This window comes from Alexandromys fortis, unplaced genomic scaffold, assembly GCF_014885135.2.
Source record: "Alexandromys fortis isolate MF-2015 unplaced genomic scaffold, M_Fortis_MF-2015_v1.1 scaffold_152, whole genome shotgun sequence".
NCBI classification, from domain to species: Eukaryota; Metazoa; Chordata; class Mammalia; order Rodentia; family Cricetidae; genus Alexandromys; species Alexandromys fortis.
The window spans coordinates 3,342,488-3,366,835 of NW_026068045.1; the positions used below are offsets into that span (position 1 = coordinate 3,342,488).

Sequence of the window (24,348 nt, forward strand, 5' to 3'; positions counted from 1 at the left end):
AAAGACAAAGTAAAAGAATGCAAGAAAAACAGAATAAAAATAAAGAAGGAAGGAAAGAAGGGGAAGAAGGAAAGGGAGGAAAAGGGAAAGAAATAGAATGAACTCAAATGTAAAGTTCCTCTCTAGAAGTCACTAGGTGGAATTTTCTCCTCGGGTCAGTTTCTGCTGTCCTCTGTGCCCACTCCCTGGTTAGGAAATCTCCAACTCGCCCAGATCTGCAGTGGCAGAGCTGCTCCTGGTGGAGGATGTCACTGTGAGGCCCGAGAACGCTACCATCTACAACCATCCTGACGTGAAGGTGAGGAGACGCCTGCCTGCGGTAAGGCGAGGGACTTCACCTGCTGACAGTCAAGCGCTCAGGATGTGGAAGGACGAGCTGCAGTGTCCTTAAGGCCAGTCTGTGGCGGTCTGTCTTGTTGTCTTCTGTCTGCACACTGCTCTTTTGTTACATACAAGTCATCTCCTGGGGGGCTGGAGAGATGGCTCAGTGGTTAAGAGCATTGCCTGCTCTTCCAAAGGTCCTGAGTTCAATTCCCAGCAACCACATGGTGGCTCACAACCATCTGTAATGTGGTCTGGTGCCCTCTTCTGGCCTGCATACATACATGGAGACAGACTATTGTATATATAATAAGTAAATATTAAAAAAAAAGTCATCTCCTGTGGGCTATAAACCAAAAGAATGGAGCATTGTTTGTCTGATCTTTCTACAGGAAGTATTTCACCTGGTGGAAGGGTCTGGCTACTTCCTAGTCAACAGCAGTGAGCAAGATATAGTCACCATCGTTTACGCGGAAGCAGAAAGCTCTATCCAGGTGGGTTGGTGGGCTTTCCAAGCTCAAGGTCTCAGGTCAAAGTGCTTTTTTGTTTTGATTTTGTGTTTTGAACTTTTTAATCACATTATTTAGTGTGTGCGTGTGTCTGTCTGTCTGTGTGTATGTGTCTTAGTGTCTGTCTATATGTCTCTGTGTGTGTCTAATCTATATTTTTAGACATCTTTACAAATGAAGCATAAACAAAGCAACACACCTCTACATAGTTAAACAAATATTCCACAACAAGAGATGGCTCAGTGGTTAAAAACACTGGCTGCTCTTCTAGAGGACCTGGGTTCGAGTCCCAACACCCACATTCACAACTGTCTGTAACTCCAGTTCCAGGGATCCTCTGGCCTCTGAAGATTACCCATCACATGACAGTTTATCAGTATAATTCATATCACAGCTATTATCATGAAGGAATATTGGATTTTGTCAAATATGTTTTCTGCATCAACTGAAATAATTATATGATTTCTGTCCTGAGTTCGTGTAGATTATGAATCACATTTATTAATACATGGAACCAGCCCTGCATCTCTGGAATGAAGCCAGTTCAGTTACAGGGAACAATCTTCGTTGTTGTTGTTTTCTTTTTCATTTTGTGAGACAGCGTTTCTCTGTATAACAATCCTGGCTATCTTGGAACTCACTTTGCAGAAGAGCCTGGCCTCAAACTCAGAGACCCGCCTCTGCCTCCTGAGTGCTGGGATTAAAACTGTGAACCACCACTGCCTGGCTCAACAATCTTTTTGATGTGTTGGGATTTTTTGTTGTTGTTTGTTTTTTTAATTTTTTTGATTTTTGTTTTTCTGAGACAGGGTCTACCTATGTAATCCTGGATGTCCTGGCACTCACTGTGTAGACCAGGTTAGCCTCAAACTCACAGAGATCTGCCCGCCCCTGCCTTCCTAGTGCTGGGATTAAGGCATGGATTACCACTTCCAGTTTGATGTGTTCTTGAGTTTGGTTTACAAGGTTTTGGGGTTTATTTTTGGGTTTTTTTTTAAAGGTAGTTTTTAAGACAAGGTGTCACTGTTTGCCCTGGGTAGCCTGGTACTCAGTATGTAGACCAGGCTGCTCCTAGAGTTCAAGGCTTGTCTCATCTCTGCCTCTATCCCACGGGTACTGGGAGTAGAGACACGAACCACCATGCCTACCTACAGTATTTATTTTGTTGTTGTTGTTGTTTCTTATTTATTTATTTATTTTGTATACAATATTCTGTCTGCGTGAATGCCTGCAGGCCAGAAGAGGGCACCAGACCTCATTACAGATGGTTGTGAGCCACCATGTGCTTGCTGGGAATTGAACTCAGGACCTTTGGAAGAGCAGGCAATGCTCCTAACCGCTGAGCCATCTCTCCAGCCCTGTTGTTGTTTCTTCAAGACAGAGTTTCTCTGGGTAGTCCTGGCTGTCCTAGAACTTGCTCTGTAGACCAGGCTGGCCTCAAACTCACAGAGATCTGCCTGCCTCTGTCTCCTAAGTGCTGAGATTAAAGGCATGCGCCACTACCGCCCAGATTTGTTTTTAATAAATGTTTTATTCTACTAGTTTTTAAATTATGTATACATGAGTGCAAGTGGCAGCCAGGGCCAGAGAAAGGCGTCTGGTCCCCGGAGCTGGAGACACAGTGCCTGTGACACGTGGGATATGGGTGCTGGGAATTGAACTGGGTGCTCTGGACACAGTGATCACGGCCACTGACAGCGGACACAGGGTGACCACGGCTGTTGCTGCATAGTAAGTAGCTTTGGTACAAAGACAGAAGCCACGTGTCATCCATTTTCCCCGCCACCTCCACCTGCAGTCATAGCCCATACATATGTGCTTTCTTCATGAAAGCCTTCCCTGCTGGTGACTAAGGAGCAGGGGTGTGCTAGAGCCTGCTAATACAGGTCTGTGGTTCTGCCTCGCACTGAACACCATCTACTTCCTTCTAGGTGGTTCCAGTCCATCCTGGATTTCTAACCTTGGAGGTGTACGACCTGTGCTTGGCTTTCTTGGGTCCAGCAACTGCCTGGCTCAGGGTGTCAGACATACAGGAGGTGGAGCTGGATCTGATCGACAAGGTGAGCGCTGTGCTGTTTCGTGTCAGGAGTGGCACACGCCTGATTCACTCCCCCAGCACATTTACGAGTATCTCCTCCACTCAGCTCCTGCAGGCCTTAGACTAATGCAACACCTTTAATCCAGCACAGAGACAGGAGGATCTCTGTGAGTTCAAAGTCAGCCTGATCTAAAGAGTGAGTTCCAGGAGAGTCAGGACTACACAGAGGAACCCTGTCTCCAAAAACAAACAAACAAAAAAAATGTGCACATCAGACTAGAGAGATGGCTCAGAGGTTAAGAGCACTGGCTGCTCTTCCAGAGGTCCTGAGTTCAATTCCCAGCACCCACATGGTGGCTCACAACCATCTGTAATGAGACCTGGTGCCCTCTGTATATATAATAAATAAATAAATCTTAAAAACAAAACAAAAAAATAAAAAACAAAAACAGTGTGCGCCATCACCACCTGGCTGACTTAATTTTTTAAAAAAGAGTAATCCCAGCACCCAGGAGACAGAATCAGGCAGATCTCTGTGAGTGTGAAGCCGACCTGTTCTACCTCATGAGCTTCAGGCCAGCCTGTGCCACATAGTGGGGAGGGGAGAAGAGGAGAGGCTGGGGTGGAGAGAGCTGAGTGGATGGCTCCCTGGGTGAGAGTGCCTACTGCCAAGTCTGAGAACCTGAATCCCCTAGGACCCACGTGGTGGGAGAAGAGGGCTAACTCCTGCAAGTCATGCTCTGACCTCCCTGGCACACTGGTATATACAAGTGTGCACACAAAAATAAACATACAAAGAAAGGAATGAATGGGGGGGCTACAAATATCGCACACAGCTTCAAGATCATTGCTCAGAGGCCTACCAGGAGCATCTGGATGCACAGAAATGTCTGTCCCCTCAGTAATGTTCTCATCCTTACTCCGTGGAGTGCATATACTACATGCTACCTTTTTCAACTGCTAGGTTGAGATCGGCAAAACCGTGTTAGTGGTTGTGAGGGTTCTTGGCTCTTCCAAACACCCTTTTCGGAACAAGTACTTCAGAAACATGGATGTCAGACTTCAACTGGCGTCTGCCATTGTCACCCTGAGGTGAGTTCTGATCAGTACCGACAGTCTCCCTCCTGCTGGCCTGGTCAGCTTCCCTTACCAAAAGGATTCCCTCCTGTCCTTTTGGTAGTTTACCAGTCCATGTTCTTCCCACAATCTGTGTCTGTATTCATTCAAGCTGGGTGCTGTGGTGTGTACCTGTAAGCCCAGCGTTCCAGAGGCTGAGACACAAAGACCACAGGTTCGAGGCCAGCCTATGCTCCATAGGACTCTCTGAAAATGAAAGTAGGGGCTGGGGAGATGGCTCAGTGGTTAAGAGTTTGATTCCCAGCACCTACATGGTATCTCACGACCATACATAACTCCAGTTCCAGGGGCTCCAACGCCCTCTTCTGGCCTCCGTGGCACCAGACACACGAGTACACAGACATGGGCACAAACTCATATACTCATATAAACTAAAATTATAAAATTAAATATTAAAATTTAAAAAGTCAAGAGCCCTAACTGTCTTGTTTGAGCACTAAAATAGGTCTTTTTTTTTTTTTCTGAAACTCTCTTGGGATGTTATCTTTTGGGAGTGCTTCTGCCCGGAAGACCTTTGAAACTGTGTTGGCCAACGAACACTCTTGGTATTCTTCTTTGAAAACGAAGAGATACAAGGATTTCCTGGGCACAATAGCTTATGTAGAGTTCCAGGACAGCCAGGACTATAGAGAGAGACCCTGTTTTGGAAAACAAAATAAACCGCTGGGCAGTGGTGGCGCACGCCTTTAATCCCAGCACTTAGGAGGCAGAGGCAGAGGGATCTCTGTGAGTTTGAGGTCAGCCTGGTCTACAGAGCTAGTTCCAAGACAGTCTCCAAAGCCACAGAACTCCGAAGCCTGTCTCAAAAAAAAAAAAAGAAAAAGAAAAGAAAGGAAAACAAAATAAACCAAGCCAAACCACTACCAGAGCCACCTGGTCTTCCTCACCCCCACACTGACCTTTGCAGGTTAATGGAGGATCAGGATGAGTACTCTGAAAACTACGTGCTCCGGGCCATCACCGTTGGGCAAACCACACTTGTGGCCACTGCCACAGACAGGATGGGAAGAAAGTTCACATCCACACCGCGGCACATCGAGGTGAGTAGACGCTGCCGTCTGTGCAGGTCCTCACTTAGTGTCGTCCGTCCCTTCTGTTTACACATGGCAGGCTTTCTTTGGGATTTTTCTGTTTACAATTAACTGTCTCCTTTCCCCCAGGATTAAATAAATATATGGGATCCAGTTCTTGTAGAAAATTTAGAAAGCACAAAAAATGTTAAAGATTTAGAAATGTCAGGGTAAAGTGGGCACACCACACACACACACACACACACACACACACACACACACATATATGTATTCATGGGTGGGTGAGACGGCTTAGCTGGTACAATGCTTGCTAGCAAAGCCCCATTGTCCCCTGAGCTCAATCCATGAACACATGGTGGAAGCAGAATCTGATGCCTGAAAGCTGTCCCCTGGCTTTCACACACATGACATGCACACACACTAATAAAAATAAATTAATAAGCCCGGTGTGGTAGCACACACCTTTATTCCTAGCCCTGGGGAGGCAGAAGCAGGTGGTTCGCCACGAGTTTCAGGCTGGACTACATAGCAGGTTCCAAGACAGCAAAAGAATCGTAGTGAGACCTTGTCTCAAAAATCACTAAAAATAATTTATCAATAAATGGAATAAGAAATCTGTGCCATGGGAGCTGGAGAGATGGCTCAGTGGTTAAGAGCATTGCCTGTAATGCTCTGTAATGACGTCTGGTGCCCTCTTCTGGCCTGCAGACATACACATTCTGTATGACAGAATATTGTATACATAATAAATAAATAAATATTAAAAAAAAAGAAATCTGTGCCAGGCAGTGGTGGTGCACGCCTTTAATCCCAGCACTCAGGAGGCAGAGGAAGGCGGATCTCTATGAGTTTGAGACCAGCCTGGCTACAGAGCTAGTTCCAGGACAGTTAGAGCTGTTTCACAGAGAAACCTGTCTCGGACTCTACCATTATCAAGCTTTTCTTTATGGTAGTGCTTCTTGTAACATCAGAACTCAATAGGCGGAGACAGGAGAACTGTAGCAAGTTTGAGACAAGCCTGGTCTATCTAGAGAGTTTAAGACCCATGCCCCTCCAGAACTTCACAATTAGACCCTGCTTTAATAAGCAAACATACAAAAGTATATTTTCTGGGGCTAGAGAGATGGCTCAATGATTAAGAGCACTGACTGACCTACCATCTGTAATGAGATCTGGTGCCCTCTCCACCCTGCAGGCGTACATACAGAGAGAGTACCATATACATAAAATAAATCTTTAAAAAAAATTTAAAAGTAGCTGGGTAGTGGTGGAGCATGCCTTTAATCCCAGCACTCGGGAGGCAGAGGCAGGCGGATCTCTGTGAGTTCGAGGCCAGCCTGGTCTACAGAGCTAGTTCCACAATAGTCAGTACTGTTACACAGAGAAGCCCTATCTCAAAAGTTCAAAAATAAATAAATAAATCAAAATTAAAATAGTAGGGTTTCTTCCATTTTTAATTCTATTCACTTCCTCTCAACTTTTTTTTTCCTTTTTTTAAAAATTTTGTGTGTTTTGCCTGTATGCCTGTGTGTCTGTGTACCATGTGGAAAGCAGAGAAGGTAGGCCCGAGAGGGTGTCAGATCCTCAGGGACCAGTCACACACAGTTGTGAGCCACCACGTGAGAGCTGGGAATCAAAGCCAGGTCCTCTAGAAGAACAGCCAATGCTCTTTTTTCTTAATTTATTCCCCTCTTATATAATACATCCCGACTGCAGTTCCCCACACACACACCTGCCAGGCCCCACCCACCCAGGTCCACTCTTTTTCTGTTCCCTTCAGAAAAGAGCAGGCCTCCCAGGGATGTCAGCTTCACATGACAGCAAGATACAATAAAACTAGGCACAGACTCGCATATCAAGGCTGGACAAGGCAGCCCAGTAGGAGGAAAAGGGTCTCGAGAGTAGGCAGGAGAGTTAGAGACACCTCCACACTCCCACTGTTAGGAGTCTCAGAAAAGATCAAGCTAAACAACCAGAACACACATGCAGAGGCCCTCGCAGACCCACAGAGGAGCCCCGCCCTGCTTATTCTCCAGGTGTCATTTATCCTCCGGCTCCTACAGTTCTTCTTCCCCTGCCTGTGGACTTCCCCAAGCTCCATGAGGAGGCACTGATGGAGTTCTCCAGGTTGGGCTCTCTCAGCATAGAGTTTAGCTGTGGGTCTCTGTATCTGCTCCCATCCGCTGCCAGAGGAAGCCTCTCTGATGACAACCATAGCCAGTGCTCTTAACCTATCTCCCCAGTTTCTCCCTCCCCGTCTAACTCCTGGCATCAAACTCCTAAGCTCAGTGATTCTCCTGCCTTGGGCTTCTGAGTACACAGTGTAAGTGTGTAACAGCATTCTCAGCTCCCCTGAGTACACAAGTGTAAGTGTGTAACAGCATTCCCAGCTCCCCTGAGTGCACAGTGTAAGTGTGTAACAGCATTCCCAGCTCCTGAGTACACAGGTGTAAGTGTGTAACAGCATTCCCAGCTCCCCTGAGTACACAGTGTAAGTGTGTAACAGCATTCCCAGCTCCCCTGAGTACACAGGTGTAAGTGTGTAACAGCATTCCCAGCTCCCCTGAGTACACAGTGTAAGTGTGTAACAGCATTCCCAGCTCCCCTGAGTACACAGGTGTAAGTGTGTAACAGCATTCCCAGCTCCCCTGAGTACACAGGGTAAGTGTGTAACAGCATTCCCAGCTCCCCTGAGTACACAGGTGTAAGTGTGTAACAACATTCCCAGCTGCTCCCAGCTGGGTATTTTGTTTGTTTGTTATGACAGGGTCTCAGTCTGTAGCCCAGACTGTGGAACTCACTATGTAGACTAAACTGGCCTTGAATCCAGAGATATCTACCTACTTCTGCCTTCCAAGTCCTGGTATTAAAGACATGCATCACCTTGTCTGGCCTCTTTGACTATTTTAACATAAATAAGTAATACTACCTTGTTTGTTTTTGAGATAGTGTCTCATGTACTCCATGCTGGCTTTGAACTCATTGTCCTGGGGGTTGAGACTACAGGCGTCTGCTACCCAAGTCCCGTTTCATGTGGAAGTGGAGCCTGAGCCCAGGACTCTATCTATACTAGTGTCGTGGCAAGCACTCTACCAACTGAGCTACAGCCCCATCCCTATCCAGGCTCTTCATCTTGGTCTGTTTTATTTTAGATTTATTTATTATGGATACAGCATCTGCCTGCATGTATGCCTGAGGCGAGAAGAGGGCACCAGACCTCATTACAGATGGTTGTGAGCCACCATGTGGGTGCTGGGAATTGAACTCAGGTCCTCTGGAAGAGCAGGCAGTGCTCTTAACCACTGAGCCATCTCTCCAGCCCCCTCATCTTAGTCTTACATTAAAAGTTATTTCTCAGGGCTGAGAAGAAGGCTGGGTCAGTAAAACGATCACAGCACAAGCACTGGGACAAAAGTAGGAGGAGAGCTGCAGGTTCAAAGCCAGCCTGGTCTGCATATTCTGGCAAACCAGAACTGCATTGTGACATCATCTGTGAAAAACAAGAGAAGTCAGACAGTGGTGGTGCACACCTTTAGTCCCAGCACTCGGGAGGCAGAGGAAAGCGGATCTCTGAGTTTGAGGCCAGCCTGGGCTACAGAGGGAGTTCCAGGACAACCAAGGCAAAGAAACCCTGTCTCAAAAAAAAAAAAAAAAGACAAAAAACAACAGCAACAACAACAACAAAACATGAATAGATAATCAAAAGATAGGGGCTTAGTTGGCTAAACAGTGGTAAAGTTCTTGCTAGCATCTCTAAGACCCTAGGTTCTAACACCGGGATGGAAAAGAGTAAGAAGATGGTTTGCAAACACACCTTTACATTTTTTAAATGTTTTTTTGTTTTTTTTTTCCTTTTTATTTTTTGGGGATCTTGGGGGAATTGTTAATTTTTTGTTTGTTTGTTTGTTTGTTTGTTTTCTGAGATAGGGTTATTCTGTGTAGCTTTAAACCCTGTCCTGGAACTAGTTCTTATAGATCAGGCTGGCCTCTAACTCAGAGAGATCCACCTGCCTCTGCCTTCCCAAGTGCTGGAATTAAAGGCATGCGCCACCACTGCCCGGCCTAATTTATTTATTTTTATTTAATGAACATTTGTTGTGTTTTGCCTGCAGATATGTCTTTGTAAGAGTGTTGGTCGCCTGGAGCTACAGACAGTTGTGAGCTGCCGTGTAGATGCTGGGAATTGAACCCGGGGTCCTCTGGAAGGGCAGCCAGTGCTCTTAACTGCTGAGCCATCTCTTCAGGCCCCATATCTTTACATTTTTGACACTCGGTGGCATATGCCCGAGAATGAGATATTTTGTTTTCTATAGTTTATGTTCAAAAAAGAAATTAAAATATAATCTTAACTGTTTTTTACATTTATTTTATTTATCTTGTGTGTGGAAGGTACTAATGCCACAGCCAGGATGTGAGGGCAGTGGAATCAGCCAGGCTTGTCAGGCTTGGTGGCAAGCAGAGTAAGCTGCTTAAACGAGTTGAGTTGTTTACTAATGTAAGTCAGACCACAGTGCACATGTCTGTGTTTCTAGTTCGTGCACAGCAAGCAGTGTTCCTTAGGATATGGCCACAAGAGCAGAGCTGACCGTGGCTACTGTCGCCTTTTGTTCCTCTCTAGGTATTTCCTCCATTCAGACTTGTTCCGGAGAAAATGACGCTGGTTACAACTAACATGATGCAGGTGACTCTCTTGGGGTTTTTCTGGGGGGTTGGGTGTTTTTTTGTTTTTGGTTTGGTTTGGTTTGGTTTTGGTTTTTTGAGACACGGTTTTTCTGTAGCTTTGGAGTCTGTCCTGGAACTAGCTCTTATAGACCAGGCTGGCTTTGATCTCACAGAGATCTGCCTGCCTCTGCCTACATTAAAGGTATACGCCACCACTGCCTAGCTTGTCGGTGGTTTTAGCTTTGGGTTTTGAGACAAGGCCTTACTATGTAGCCCACACTAGCTTCGAACTCCTGACAACCCTCCAGCCTCAGTCTTTCACGTCCTAGAATTACAGGCGTATACCAATAATATATGCCAGTCTATATCAGTGATTTAGATGATTTTTATTCAGATTTTTTTGTGTTTTTGTTTTTGCTTTTGGTTTTTGAGACAGCCCTGGCTGTCCTAAAACTAGATCTGTAGACCAGGCTGACCTCAGACTCACAGGGATCCACCTGCCTCTGCCTCCTGAGTGCTGGGATTAAAGGTGTGCGCTACCACCACCTAGCTGAGATTTAGTTATTTTATGCGCATGAGTGTTTTGTCTCTATGTATACCACATGCAATACTCAAGGATGCCAGAAGAGGGCATCAGGTCTCCTGACCTGGACATAAGCGCTACCTGTGATGTGGGTACTGGGAATTGAATCAGGTCCTCTGTAAGGGCAGCCAGTTCTCTTAACCACTGAACCATCCTTCAGACCCCAATATAGATACTTTTAAAGCATAACATGATTTGCTGTTTCTGTTTTCCATGCATACACATCTCCTGTACACCCAGGGCAGCTGGGCTGATGAAGAAGAAAGTCAGGTCTCTGATCCATGATACACGTGGTATTCTTGGGAGTCCCGTGGGCCATTTGTAGCACACAGTTCTTGTACACACATTTGAACTGATGTGGTGTATACTGTCCAGGAGATGGGGAAGAGATGTGATTGCCACACTGCAGGCGCTCACTGGTGTTTGAATTGCAGATAATGTCTGAAGGCGGCCCTCAGCCGCAGTCCATCATCCACTTCTCCATCAGCAACCAGACGGTAGCTGCTGTTACCAGGCGGGGACAAGTCACAGGGAAAGTGGTTGGCACAGCCGTCGTGCACGGCACCATCCAGACAGTGAATGAAGACACTGGCAAAGTCATCGTGTTTTCCCAGGTATTTCTTGCTATGCTGTGCTCTGCTCTTGAATCTTGGGGTGATGGGCACAGGTGACAAGGAGGATGCCAGCAGACCAGGAATGCCCGTCCAGCTCCCCTCATCTGGTGTAGAAAACACGTGGGCTCTGGCAGAGAACCCACAGAGCTCTTGGCATTGTTGTAATATGTGGTCCCGAGCCCTTCAGAACTTTTTTAAAGAACAAAATCAAACATATGTGATCGGGCTTTTCGTTGCCGTTGAACATCAGGAACAGTATGTCTAAGGAGCTAGCTGTAAGCATCTCTGTCAGCGCGGGAACTCCCTTAGCTAAGCTCACTCTCCACTTGTTGCGCAGGATGAAGTCCTGATTGAAGTTGTCCAGCTACGGGCTGTGAGGATCCTGGCAGCCGCAACCCGACTCGTCACAGCTACTGAGGTCAGTTGTACAGAGCATGTGGGTTCGCCTTCCTTTCTCTCTCCCTCCCCAAATCTGGTTTTATTTTTTTTCTAGGATTTATTTATTATTGCCAGGCATGGTAGCTCACACCTTTAATCCCAGCACTCAGGAGGCAGAGGCAGGCAGAGTTCTGAGTTCAAGACCAGCCTGGTCTACAGAACAAGTTCAAGGACAGCCAGGGTAACCCAGAGAAACCCTGTCTCATGGGTGTAGCGCCTGCACTATGGGGCAGTACGCAAGCTGGGAACTAGGCTGGAGACTTGAACACACACACACACAGAGACTTGGGGCCACGGGTCATCCTTGAAACAAGAATGCCAACTTTATTGTACTCAGGGAAGCTTATATAGGGATCCTTAACTGATAACCACGCCCCAGCTCTTGGGATTTCCAGCTGTAAAACCCACCAGAATTCACTCCCCTGCCATCAGGAACTCATGAGGGTCTCATGCTCGGAGCAGCTTCAGGCACAGGCAAACAAGTTGTTTTGCTCAGTTCACTCCAGCAGGCAAAGGGTCTGAGGCAGGCAGAGAAAGTCAAGGGGTCAGGGGGTCTGCAGTCCCCAACATATGGATGTTTTCCTGCATGCGTGTCTGAATAGCACATGTGTGCCTGATGCCCATGGAGGCCAGAAGAAGGCATTGGATCCCCTGAACCTGGAGTTATAGACAGTTGTAAGCAACCATATGGGTGCTGGGAATGGAACCTGGGTCCTTTTGAAGAGAACCCAGTGCTCTTAATGGCTCTTAGCTCCTATGTATGTGGTTTTCCTGATACAGAGTCTTGCTATGTAGCCAGGGCTTGCCTGAAACCAAAGAAAATCCTGTGCCTCAGCCTCCAAAATTCTGAGATTCCGGGGTGTGCCACCACGCCCAGCTCTAAGATTCAAGGTCTGTGCCACCATGCCCAGCTCTGAGATTCCGGGCACGTATGTGCCGCCATGCCCAGCTCTGAGGCTGGTATGAGAGCCATGTTCTGGGCTCACTGCTCTGATAATGCTGGGTAAGCACACCCAGCACACTGTGATAAAGCACAATGTCACACTTGGTTTTCAGATGCCAGTTTACGTCATGGGAGTGACTAGTACCCAGACTCCTTTCTCCTTCAGCAATGCCAGCCCCATGCTCACTTTCCACTGGTCCATGAGTAAGCGAGATGTGCTGGATCTGATACCCAGGCATTCAGAGGTATGGACTTATCTGTTTATATTGCCATGGGAGTTTTAAGATTTATGTATAATTATTAGTTAAGGGAGTACACATGTGTGCAGGAGTCCTTGAGGCAAGAAGTATCGGATCCATCACAGGTACTTGTGAGCCAAGGTTCCTGCAGGAGCAAATGCATCTCTCTGGCCCTTCACCTGAACCCCCACAAGTGTTTTTGACAGGGTTCCATTATTTAGTAGTGGCTGTCCTGGAACTTACTATGTAGACCAGGTTGGCCTCAAACTTGCAGTGATCCCCCTGCCTCTCTCCCATCATGTCTGGCCTGCCTTAGGAACCTTCTTGCTGTCTAAGGTTTTCATGACTTGTTCATTCTTCCATTACTTGGACTAAATTGACATAATTTTATTTATGCAAAAGTTTATCATTTAGCCGGACAGTGGTGGCGCACACCTTTAATCCCAGCACTCGGGAGGCAGAGGCAGGCAGATTTCTGTGAGTTCCAGACCAGTCTGATCTACAGAGCGAGTTCCAGGACAGCCAGGGCTACACAGTGAAACCCTGTCTCAAAAAAAAAAAAGTTTATAATTTAAAAGTAGAAGCAGGAAAATGTAATTTATTTATACTTCAAATGAAAGACAAAAATCAGGAAAAAATAATAAAAGTGACACAAGTGTCCTGTATTTACTTTTGCCCAGGAATTTATAATTCAGTCTGGAATGGAAATCTCAGATTTTCTAGATTTTTTTTTTTTTGGTTTTTCGAGACAGGGTTTCTTTGTGGCTTTGGAGCCTGTCCTGGAACTAGCTCTGCAGACCAGGCTGGTCTTGAACTCACAGAGATCCACCTGCCTCTGCCTCCCGAGTGCTGAGATTAAAGGCGTGCGCCACCATCGCCCGGCGATTTGTTTTGTTTTGTTTGCAGGGTTTCTCTGTGTGGCCCTGACTGTCCTGGAACTCGTTCTGTAGATCAGGCTGGCCTCAAACTCACAGAGATCCGCCTGCCTCTGCCTCTCAAGCACTGGGATTAAAGGTGTGCGCCACCTCCACCTGGCTCTTTTCTAGATTTGTACATTCACATCTGAGATTCTGCATTTTCAGCGTCCTTTTTGTTTGCTGAGGGCATTTCATGGCATCTCGAGAACGTTAATACTTTGGTACCATCCATAGTGCAAGCACGAGGCCCTGCTTTGGAATCCCAGGAGCCATGTAAAAAGTCCCAGTGTTGGGGCCTCTGGCCAGCTAGCCCAGTCCAGCTGATGACCTCCGGCCTCAGTCTCAGAAAGTCAGGTGGAGAGCCATTGAGGAAGGTGTCCAGCATGGACTTCTGGTTTACACACAAGGTAGACAGGGAGGAACAGCTGCGTAAGTTATCCCGTGACCACACGTGTGTGCCCAATTTATGCGTATTTACAAACCACATTCACAGATACAGATTTTGAGCCTGGAACCCCTCGGTGGGGATGTCAGGTACCATGGGTATCATCCAGCTGCTATAGCTCACTGCTTGGCAGCTGGATCTGGGTTGAGCACCTTGCTTTAAGAGTAGCTAACCAAACTGCCCCTCCATGGTTGCCTCTGGTCTCTGGTGGATCTGGATGGACACAGAGAAATTGAACAATACTACTTAAGACTATGTCTCTGACCAGCAGAATTGGCTCAGCAGTTAAAGCACTCACTGCTCTTCCAGAGGACCTGGGTTTGATTCCCAACACCCACTTGCCTGCTCATAACTACCTGTAAATCCTGCTCAAGGGGATCCACCTCCCTCTCCTGGCCTCAGGGGGTACTACATGCAAATGGTGTACAGCCATATATGCAGGCAAAACATTAATATCTATAAAATTAATATTTTTCTTTGTTTATTTCTGTTGTTTTTAAAAATTTATTTATGTATCTTATATATATATAGTGTATGTATGCCTGCAGCACCGTATTTCATTACAGATGGTTGTGAGCCATCATGTGGTCTGGAATTGAACGCAGGACCTCTGGAAAAGCAGCCAGGGCTCTTAGCCTCTGAGCCATCTCTCCAGCCCTCTGTTGTTGTTTTTGACACAGGGTTTCTCTTTGTAATAGCCTGCATGTCCTGGAACTCCCTCTGTAGACCAGGATGGCCTTGAACTCACAGAACTCTTTGGGAGGCAGAGGCAGGCAGGTCTCTGAGTTCTAGTCTACCTGGTCTACACAAATTTCACACCTTCCAAGACTATACTGTGATACCTTGTCTCAAAATTAATAAGAAGAACAAGACTTGTAAGTTTTTGAAAATGGTTTTCATGCCTGTTCCATCAGACTGCTCACACTGAAGCCTGAAAAAGACAGAAAAGGGACTGGAGAGATGGCTCAGTGGTTAAGAGCACTGGCTTCTCTTCCAGAGGACCCAGGTTCAGTTCCCAGCACCCACCTGGCAGCTCACAACTGTCTGTAGCTCCAGTTCCAGGGGATCTGGCACCTTCACACCAATGGACATAAAGTTAAATCTGTTATTTTCAGCGCATCCCTTTACTGTCTAGGTGTCTCTGCAGCTTCCAGCAGAGAACAACTTTGCCATGGTTGTTCACACAAAAGCAGCTGGTAGAACGACAATCAAGGTCACGGTCCGAAGCGAGAGCGACTCCTTTGGGCAGTTTGAGGGGAGTGTGCTGGAACTGTCTGACGAGATCCAAATTCTGGTGAGCACTCCCCTAGGTCCCGCGTCTGTCAGCCCAGAAGCTGCTGCTGGCAACAGCTGCGGTCTGCAGCTCTAAGCGTGCCCGCCTTATCACACAGTGCAGAAGAAAACCCGGGTGGGGGCGCAGAAGGTGAAGTGCTCGCTGCCGAAGCCTGGGGACCTGAAAGAGACAGAGATGGTGGTGCATGTCTCTAATCCTAGGGCCCCGACAGGCCCTGGGCTGGCGCGTACAGTGGCATGGCGGAGAGGAGAGACATACTACTGCAGCTCTGCCAACTTTAGAAAGCTCTCCTCTCACTTAAACTTAAAAAAAAAAAACCTGTTGGGCCGGGCGGTGGTGGCGCACGCCTTTAATCCCAGCACTCGGGAGGCAGAGGCAGGCGGATCTCTGTGAGTTCGAGACCAGCCTGGTCTACAAGAGCTAGTTCCAGGACAGGCTCCAAAACCACAGAGAAACCCTGTCTCGAAAAACCAAAAAAAAAAAAAAAAAAAAAAAAAAAAAACCTGTTGTCCTCTGACCACACAAATACAGTGGCACATACAAGCATGTGCCCACGTGTCTCGCACACGCAAGCATGTGCCTACGTGTCTCACACACGCATGTGTCCATGTGTCTCATACACACACACAGTAAGCGTAAACAACCCTAAGAAGGAAAAGTAGAAAAAAGTCCAATTAGTGGGTAAATAAGTGAAAGACAGTCTTCCCTTTATTTTGTCCTTGGTTCCGTGACTCGGTATAGAGACAAGGAAAGGACCCTTAAGTAGGAAGCAGAGGAGCTGGATTGTAGTGTGGTGGTTTTGTTGTTTTACTCTTTGGCTTTTGGGGGGGCCCACCACCCAGCTCCCAAATAAATCACACATGGAGGCTTATTCTTAGTTGTGAATACCCGGCTTTAGTTTGGCTTGTTTCTTGCTATCTTTTCTTAATTTAAATTATCCCATCTACCTTTGGTCTCAGGGCATTTACCTTTCTCTATTCCTGTATACTTTTTCTTTCCTCTTACTCCGTGTATGGTTGTGTAGCTGGGCAGCTGGCCCTGAAGATCTTCCTCCTTCTCTCTCATTCCTAGATCCTCAGATCCCCCATCCAGATTTCTCCTCTCTGCCTGCCAGTCCCGCCTCCTCCTCTCTCCCTTCTCCTATTCCTTTCCCTTACCCTTGCTCCTGCCTCACTATTGGCCGTTCAGCCCTTTATTAGACCCTCAGGTGTTTTAGACAGGCTCAGTAACACAGCTTCACAGTTAAACAAATGCAGCCTAAACAAAAGCCACACACCTAACACAATATTCCTAACACTGGATGGTGCCTCTCCTGACTTTGTATCTGAGTCTTTGCTTCCAGACCTCAGTTCAGTGAGCAGAGCTGAAACTGGGTCTCTAGTGACTTTAATCTACCACAGAGACTGTAGCCAGTGAGGTTTGCTGCATGCCCAGTACTTCAGGAATAGAGCTGTGAAAATATACTTTAAATAATATATTATTTTTAATAATATATAATGTAGGGCTGGAGAAATGGCTCAGCGGTTAACAGCACTGACTGTTCTTCAAAAGGACCTGGGTTCAGTTCCCAGCACCCACATGGCAGCTCACAACTGTCTGAAAATCCAGTTCCAGGGGATCTGACACCTTCACACCAATGCACATAAAATAAACAAATAAATCATGAAATTAAAAAAAAGAATAATATATAACATATAATAATATCAATTTTAATATTTTTTGGAGACAGGATCTCTCTGTGTAGTCCTGGCTGTTCTGGAACTCTCTAAATAGATCAGGCTGGCCTCAGAATCACAGACTCTGCCATGTGCCTCTGCCCTGAGGGCTAGGATTAAAGGTGTGTGCCACGAGCCCAGATGTAGATCGTGTACTCTAAACTACCACATATGTAGCATGCACCTGACTTGTTGTAGGGAGGGGTGTGGAAGGCTGTTTAGACTAAGTAGAAACCAGGCGGACTGTTGCTGCCTAGTTACCGCACGTTCAGCGCACAGTCCCATTGCACTGTCCTGAAATCCATCCATATGGGAATAAATATAATAACCTGTCTTCTCCTGAAATAAGGGGAAGTCATTTTCTCCCTATAGGTGTTTGAGAAACTCCAACTCTTCTATGCAGACTGCCAACCTGAGCAGATTCTGATGCCTATGAATTCTCAACTCAGGCTCCACACCAACAGGTAAGTGAGGGAACCCCAGTAAGATGTCCTCTCTCTCTCTCTCTGTCTCTCTCTCTCTGTCTCTCTCTGTCTCTCTCTCTCTCTGTCTCTCTCTCTCTCTCTCTCTCTCTCTCTCTCACACACACACACACACACACACACCCTCTGATAAATGAAGTTTAAGAGCTGGCAAGATGGCAAGACACTCAGTTTATAAAGATGCTTAGGGCACAAGCCCGAAGACCTGAGTTCAATCCCAGAACCAAGGGAAAAAGCAAGATGTGGGCCATCTGGCTCGAAGTAGGAAGTGCAGCAACAAAAACAAGAGGCCCCATCTCAGCAAGGAGGCAAATGCACACCTGCACACACACATTAATAATAATTTAAAAAATATTTTAAAAATTCAAATCACATATGGAAAGAGCTACCTGTGGTGATATTTCATTTGTATTTTTTTTTAAAACAAATAGATGACTTTATTAACCATGGACAAAAAACGTGGACAAATTTCAAGACTTAATAATATTTTAAAATCCACGAAATAGCAACCCAAAGATAACTAATTAGAGAACAAAAAGACAAGGCATTGATTTAAAGAAAATACTCACAAATATCACATCAAATAAAGGAATATAATCTGTGAATATAATGTATGTGAAGAGAAAAAGGGGAAATGATGGAGGAGGGTCATCTTTCTATCTGTTGTTTCATTGGTTAAATAAAGAAACTGCCTTGGCCCTTTAATAGGACATAAAATTAGGTAGGCAGAGAAAACAGAACAGAATGCTGGGAGAAGAAGCTGAGTCAAGGAGTTGCCATGATTCTCCCACTCCAGATAGACGCAGGTTAAGATCTTTCCTGGTAAGCCACCTTGTGGGCTACACAGATTATTAGAAATGGGTTAGTTCAATATGTAAGAGCTAGCCAATAAGAGGCTGGAACTAATGGGTCAGGCAGTGTTTAAAAGAATACAGTTTCCATGTAATTATTTCAGGGCATAAGCTAGCCAGGCGGCCGGGTGCTGGGGATGCAGCCCCGCCACTCCTATTGTAACAGTGAAGACTCCCAGATCTCAGCATCCACAGGCCTGACCTGTGCCATCATGAAGAGCAAGCACATGGTGGAGAAATGGGAGAGGGCTTATGTAGGGCTGATGTTGGTGGCCTGCTTGTCAGCCAGGACCAGAACCAGGGTGAACCAGGGTGACTTTCATTTGTATTTTAATAAATAAAGCTTACCTGAAGATCAGTGAGTAAAACAGCTGCCCTGGTCAGTCAGCCTTAGAGACCAGGCCGTGGTGACACATGCCATTTGTAGACAGAAGTTTCTGTCCCACCCAGTCCTGCAGCCATTCAGTCCCAAATAAACACACAGACTCACATTAATTTTAAACTGTTGGGCCTGTTAGCTCAGGCTTATTACTAACTAGCTCTTAAACTTAAATTCACCCATAATTCTTGCTTATGTTGAGCCACCTGACTTGACTTAGTACCTTTTCTCAATAAGGCATTCTCATCTTGCTTCCTCTGCATCTGGCTGGTGACTGACTCTCTGCCTTTCCTCTTCCCAGAATTCTCTTAGTCTGGTTGCTCTGCCTATACTCACTGCCTGGCTGCTGGCCCATCAGTGTTTTATTAAGCCAGTACAAGTGACAAATTTTTACTGTACACAAGAGCATCATCCCTCCCACAGCAGTACCGTTTACTCTCAAGTGATTTTTCTAATCTGAATAGTTTTTCAAAGATGAAATAATTCATACAACATAAAAATAACCAAAAGGCTATTTGCATGTATATGTGTGTGAGTGAGTGTGTGTGTGTGTGTCCGTGTCCAGGCACACGCTGCGGTAGCATGTGGAGGACAGAGTTCAACCTTCAGCAGTCAGTTCTCTTTTGCTGATGGGATCCTAGGATCAAACTCAAGGTGGGCTTTTGTGACAAATACTTTTACCCAATTTGCTATTTCAACTCCTTATGAGGGTGACTATGTCCTCCTGCTGTTCCTGTTTCTACCTCCTCAGTGCTAGGAGTACAGGTATGTGCAGCCATGCCTGACTTTCCACGTGTGTGTCTGGGAGAGAGTCTCAACATCTTGGTCCCCCTCCCCAGCTCCCCTCCACACCTCATGTATGTTTGCTTTTTGACTATTGTGAATATTGATGCTGTAGACATTCATATATGAGTATTTGTTTGAATATCTGTTTTCAGTTATTTTGTTCAAAGAATTTTCTAATATACAACAGGGTTTGTTTTTTAAAGAGAAAAGCATAGGCCGGGCAGTGGTGGCGCACGCCTTTAATCCCAGCACTTGGGAGGCAGAAGCAGGTGGATCTTTGTGAGTTTGAGGCCAACCTGGTCTACAAGAGCTAGTTCCTGAACAGGCTCCAAAGCTACAGAGAAACCCTGTCTCGAAAAACCAAAAAAAAAAAAAAAAAAAAAAAGCATAGGCCTGGGGCTAGTGGTTTATGCCTGCTGTCCCAGCTGTCCCAGCGTGTGGGGGGAGAGGCATGGGCTGGCGAATTATAGAGTCATCTGAGAGGAGGGACCCCAGCTGAGAAATGCCTCTGTACAATCGGGCTGTAGGCAATCCTGTAGGACACTTTCTTATTTAATGATTAATGCAGGAGGGTCCAGCCTATTGTGTGTGGTGCCATCCCTAGGATGGTGGCCCTGGGTTCTATAAGAAAGCAGGCTGAGCAAGCCAAGGGGAACAAGCCAGTAAGCAGCTCCCCTCCTGGCCTCTCTGCATTAGCTCCTTCCTGCCCTGCTTGAGTTTCTTCCCTGTCTTCCCTCAGTGGTGGACTCTTGCTGAAAATGTAAGCCAAATAAACATTTTCCTCCCCACATCACGTGTGGTGTCGCCTCACAGCAACAGAAACCTAAGAAAAAAACAGGAAGGTCGGGAATTCAAGATCATCCTTGGCTACTTAGGAAGTTTTGCTTTGTTTTTTGCTTTTGTTTTGTTGTTGTTGTTGTTGGAGACAGGGTTTTTCTGTGTAACTTTGGAGCCTGTCTTGTAACTCGTTCTGTAGACCAGGCTGGCCTCAAACTCACAGAGATCCACCTGCCTCTGCCTTTCAAGTGCTGGGATTAAAGGCATGCACCTCCACTCTCAGCTTCTCAATTTTTATAATAAGGTTTAAAATGTAAAATTTTTATAAACACAGAAGCTGGGCAGGGTGATGCACGACTTTAATCCCAGCACTTGGGAGGCAGAGGCAGGCAGATCTCTGTGAGTTTGAGGCCAGCCTGGTCTACAAGAGCTAGTTCCAGGACAGGCTCCAAAACCACAGAGAAACCCTGTCTCGAAAAAAACAAAAAAAAAAAAAAAAAAAAAGAGAAGGGGAAGAAGAGGAGAGGGTAGTGAAGTGGGAGAGGAAGGGAAAGCCCAAGCCTTAGCCGTGGCTGCCTTTTCCTGTGGAGCATACAACATGGAGAATGCACACAGCACCAGAGCGCAGACTCCAACAGTAGGCCTCGAAACTGTTTGCTTTAAAGTTTCAGTGTTCTAAGACAGGGTTTCCATGTAGAGCCAAGCTAGGCTAGAGTTCACTCTATGGACTAAGCTGGTTGCAAACTCAGAACAGTCCTCTTTGTCAGCCGCCAATGCCTTGTCAGTCTTCACCTGCTTCCGTGTGGTTGGACAGCCCAGAGTGCGCACTTGTTCTGTTTGTCTCCTAGAGAAGGCGCCGCCTTTGTGAGTTCCCGTGTTCTCAAGTGCTTCCCGAACTCCTCAGTCATTGAAGAAGAGGGCCAAGGGCTCCTGAGATCTGGGTCCATCGCAGGCACAGCAGTGTTAGAAGTCACTTCTATAGAACCTTTTGGAGTCAATCAAACAACCATAACTGGAGTCCAGGTGAGTGCAGGAGTAAAGCAATCAAATAATGGGTCCGTGATATAGCTCAGGAGTGGAGCGTTTGCCTAGCGTGCAAAAACTCTGGATCTGATCCCAGCCCCTCAGAAACCCTACAAGTAAAACAAATAAGTATAACTAAGTGGGTGGAAGGCCCTGGCGCTGAAAGGCAGTGTCCTCCTGAGAACTAGGCGCTTCTCTGAAAGACAAGGAAGCCTCTAAGAGCAGATTCCAACATCCTGAGAGCAGCTTCAGGCAGCATCATGGAGGGACAGTACGGCCCTGAAGAGAGGGATCAGCCTCCCATTAGTGTGGCCACAGAACTGCCTCTACCAGAATCTACTTCTGAAGCTGGGTGTGGTAGTGCAGGACTTCAAAGTTCAAGGCCAGCAGGGGCTGCGGAGTAAGACCGTGTCTCAAAGAAGAAAATGTCTGACTTTGTATAGAATTAAACATTTTAGGGTGGAAAGAGGTTTCAGAATGCTTCTTGGCCTTCCGGCTAAGATTAAATGTAGAAAAGGCCTCAGAGGCATGTTAATCTAACAAGGATCTTTTAGACATTAGATATATACTATATTCCAGTCCATATCTAGTCCTGCTGTGTGCACTCCTCTTCTTCCTACTTTAAGAACTGTCTGTACAGGGTGCCTGTAATTGAGAAGGAAGCTGAGATCCAGGACTACACAATGCTATGAAGTGACAAACTGGGGTCAGATTGTGTTTCTTACTGGAGTGTAGCCTTCACACCACAGGGAAAACGAGCCGTATTCCTGACAGTCATGTAGTGATACCCTCTTCCCCTGACAGTTTGGATAATGAAGTAGCCACTGCCTGCGCCATCACAGCCTTCACCGCAAGCGTGTCAAGTCCAAAGCTCTTTCCTGTAAAGGAATGGGGCACGGGTACAAGCCTGAATTCAGATCCCCGTAACCACCAGAAGAGCTCAGTGCAGAGTGCAAGCTTGTGTAATCCCAGTGGTCCACAAGAAATGGGAGGCAGAGACGGGAGAAAGTCTAGAAGCCCAAGGGCCGGCTGGCCTGACTCACACAACAGTGAGGAGGCCTGGTCAAGATCAGAAGGCGGGGATCAACAGCAGACAGCCATGACAGCCATGCTCTGCTCACACACACACACACACACACACACACACACACACACACACACACACTGGCTTGTGACCTTGACTACAGGTTGTAGGTGTGACAACAGCCCTTCTCTAGAGCTGCAGTCCCTGGACCAGTGGTTATGTCTCCCGCAGGTGGCACCAGTGACATACCTTCGAATGAGCAGCTACCCCAAGCTATACACAGGCCAAGGAAGGACCCTATCAGCCTTTCCCTTGGGCATGTCTCTCACCTTTATCGTTGAGTTTTATAATAACATTGGAGAGAAATTCCACACCCACAATACTCGACTTTATATGGCTCTGAACAGGTATGGAGGTGAGGGGTGCTGGGCCCTGTTGGAAGCCTTCAGTTAAGGGCGTGTCTGGCAGCAGTTTTGGCAGGCGCCTCTTCACTCAGAACTTGGAATCTGGTCTCTATTTTTTTACTCAAGATTAAAGCCTGAGCCATGTGCCCATGTGTGGTGTACATCCCTCTAAGAAGGAATGTAAAGAGGGAACCATCTCAGATGCAGAGCCAGCCTGGGCTCCATCAGAGCAGACAGTTCCAGGCTGGTGTGGGCTAGAGTGGGCCCTGTTTTAAGGCAGAGGGGCTGAGGGATGACCAGGGAACACTCCTAACATGTGCAAAGCATTTGGTCTAATCCTCAGCAACACACACACACTCACATACACACTCTCACTCTCACTCTCTCTGTCTCTCTCTCTCTGTCTCTCTCTGTCTCTCTCTGTCTCTCTCTCTCTCTCTCTCTCTCTCTGTCTCTCTCTCTCTCACACACACACACACACACACACGTACACACACACACACACACACACAGCCAGACCAGTTAAAAAGTAGTATTGTCAGCTGGACTTGGTACCTGTAATCACAGTCCTTAGAAAACTGACCTAGGAGAATTGTCCTAAGAGCAAGGAAGCTCCAGGCCAGCTTGGACAACAAACTGAAACTCTCTCTACAAACAAAATGGCTAGAGAGATGGCTCAGCAGTTCAGCATGCTGACAGCACTTGCGGAAAGCTGAGTTCAGTTCCCAGCCCAGTTCTAAGAGATCCAAAGCCCTCTGGGGCCTCTGAGGCTATACACACACAAATAAAACAATTTTTTTAAATCTCTGAGACAAGATTTCTCTGTAGCTTTGGAGCCTGTCCTAGAACTTGCTCCGTAAGCCAGGCTGGCCTCGAACTCACAGAGATCCACCTACCTCTGCCTCCCGTATGTTGGGATTAAAGGCATGCGCCACCACTGCTAGGCTCATTTTACAGAAATTGTTTGTCTGTTTGTTGCTCTGGCTAGATTAGTACTCACTATATAGCCCAAACTGGCTTAGAACTTGGCAGCATGGATGCTGGGCACACAGGAATGAGACTTCTCACTGGCAGCCAGCGCCTTGTGTATGCCTGCTAACAACCCAGTATCGAGTTACATGCTCAGCTGTCCTTTTCAGACACTCCTGCCTTTTGTATCTTCCTTAGAGATGACTTGCTGCTCATTGGACCAGGAAACAGAAACTATACATACATGGCCCAGGCTGTGAACAGAGGGGTGACGGTTGTGGGGCTCTGGGACCAGCGGCATCCTGGCATGGCGGACTATATTCCTGTTGCTGTAGAACACGCCATTGAGCCAGACACCAACCTTACCTTTGTTGGTGATGTCATCTGCTTCAGCACTCACCTGGTCAATCAGCATGGTAGGTGTGCCTGTCCTTCACCACACCAAAGACACTGATGTCATGTGTGGTGGTCAATCAGCATGGTAGGTGTGCCTGTCCTTCACCACACCAAAGACACTGATGTCATGTGTGGTGGTCAATCAGCATGGTAGGTGTGCCTGTCCTTCACCACACCAAAGACACTGATGTCACGTGTGGTGGCACATACTCTTTTTTTAAAAAAATATTTATTTACTTATTATGTATACACTATTCTGTCTGTGTGTCTGCCTGCAGACCAGAAGAGGGCACCAGACCTCACTACAGATGGTTGTGGGCCACCATGTGGTTGCCGGGAACTGAACTCAGGACCTTTGGAAGAGCAGGCAA

General features: G+C 46.6%; 1 protein-coding gene across 1 annotated transcript in view; it reads left to right on the forward strand.

The window, feature by feature from the left end:
- The window catches only part of Nup210l (nucleoporin 210 like), a 128,169-nt gene that overhangs the window by 85,122 nt on the left and 18,699 nt on the right, over positions 1-24,348 (forward strand). The window contains exons 20-33 of the mRNA XM_050166310.1: positions 194-298; positions 714-815; positions 2,762-2,890; positions 3,833-3,960; positions 4,913-5,045; positions 9,655-9,717; positions 10,716-10,895; positions 11,233-11,313; positions 12,390-12,521; positions 15,013-15,171; positions 17,259-17,350; positions 21,010-21,184; positions 22,440-22,615; positions 23,780-23,997. Coding sequence (XP_050022267.1) covers positions 194-298; positions 714-815; positions 2,762-2,890; positions 3,833-3,960; positions 4,913-5,045; positions 9,655-9,717; positions 10,716-10,895; positions 11,233-11,313; positions 12,390-12,521; positions 15,013-15,171; positions 17,259-17,350; positions 21,010-21,184; positions 22,440-22,615; positions 23,780-23,997 — 1,873 coding nt within the window. The remainder of the gene's footprint in view (positions 1-193; positions 299-713; positions 816-2,761; positions 2,891-3,832; positions 3,961-4,912; positions 5,046-9,654; positions 9,718-10,715; positions 10,896-11,232; positions 11,314-12,389; positions 12,522-15,012; positions 15,172-17,258; positions 17,351-21,009; positions 21,185-22,439; positions 22,616-23,779; positions 23,998-24,348) is intronic.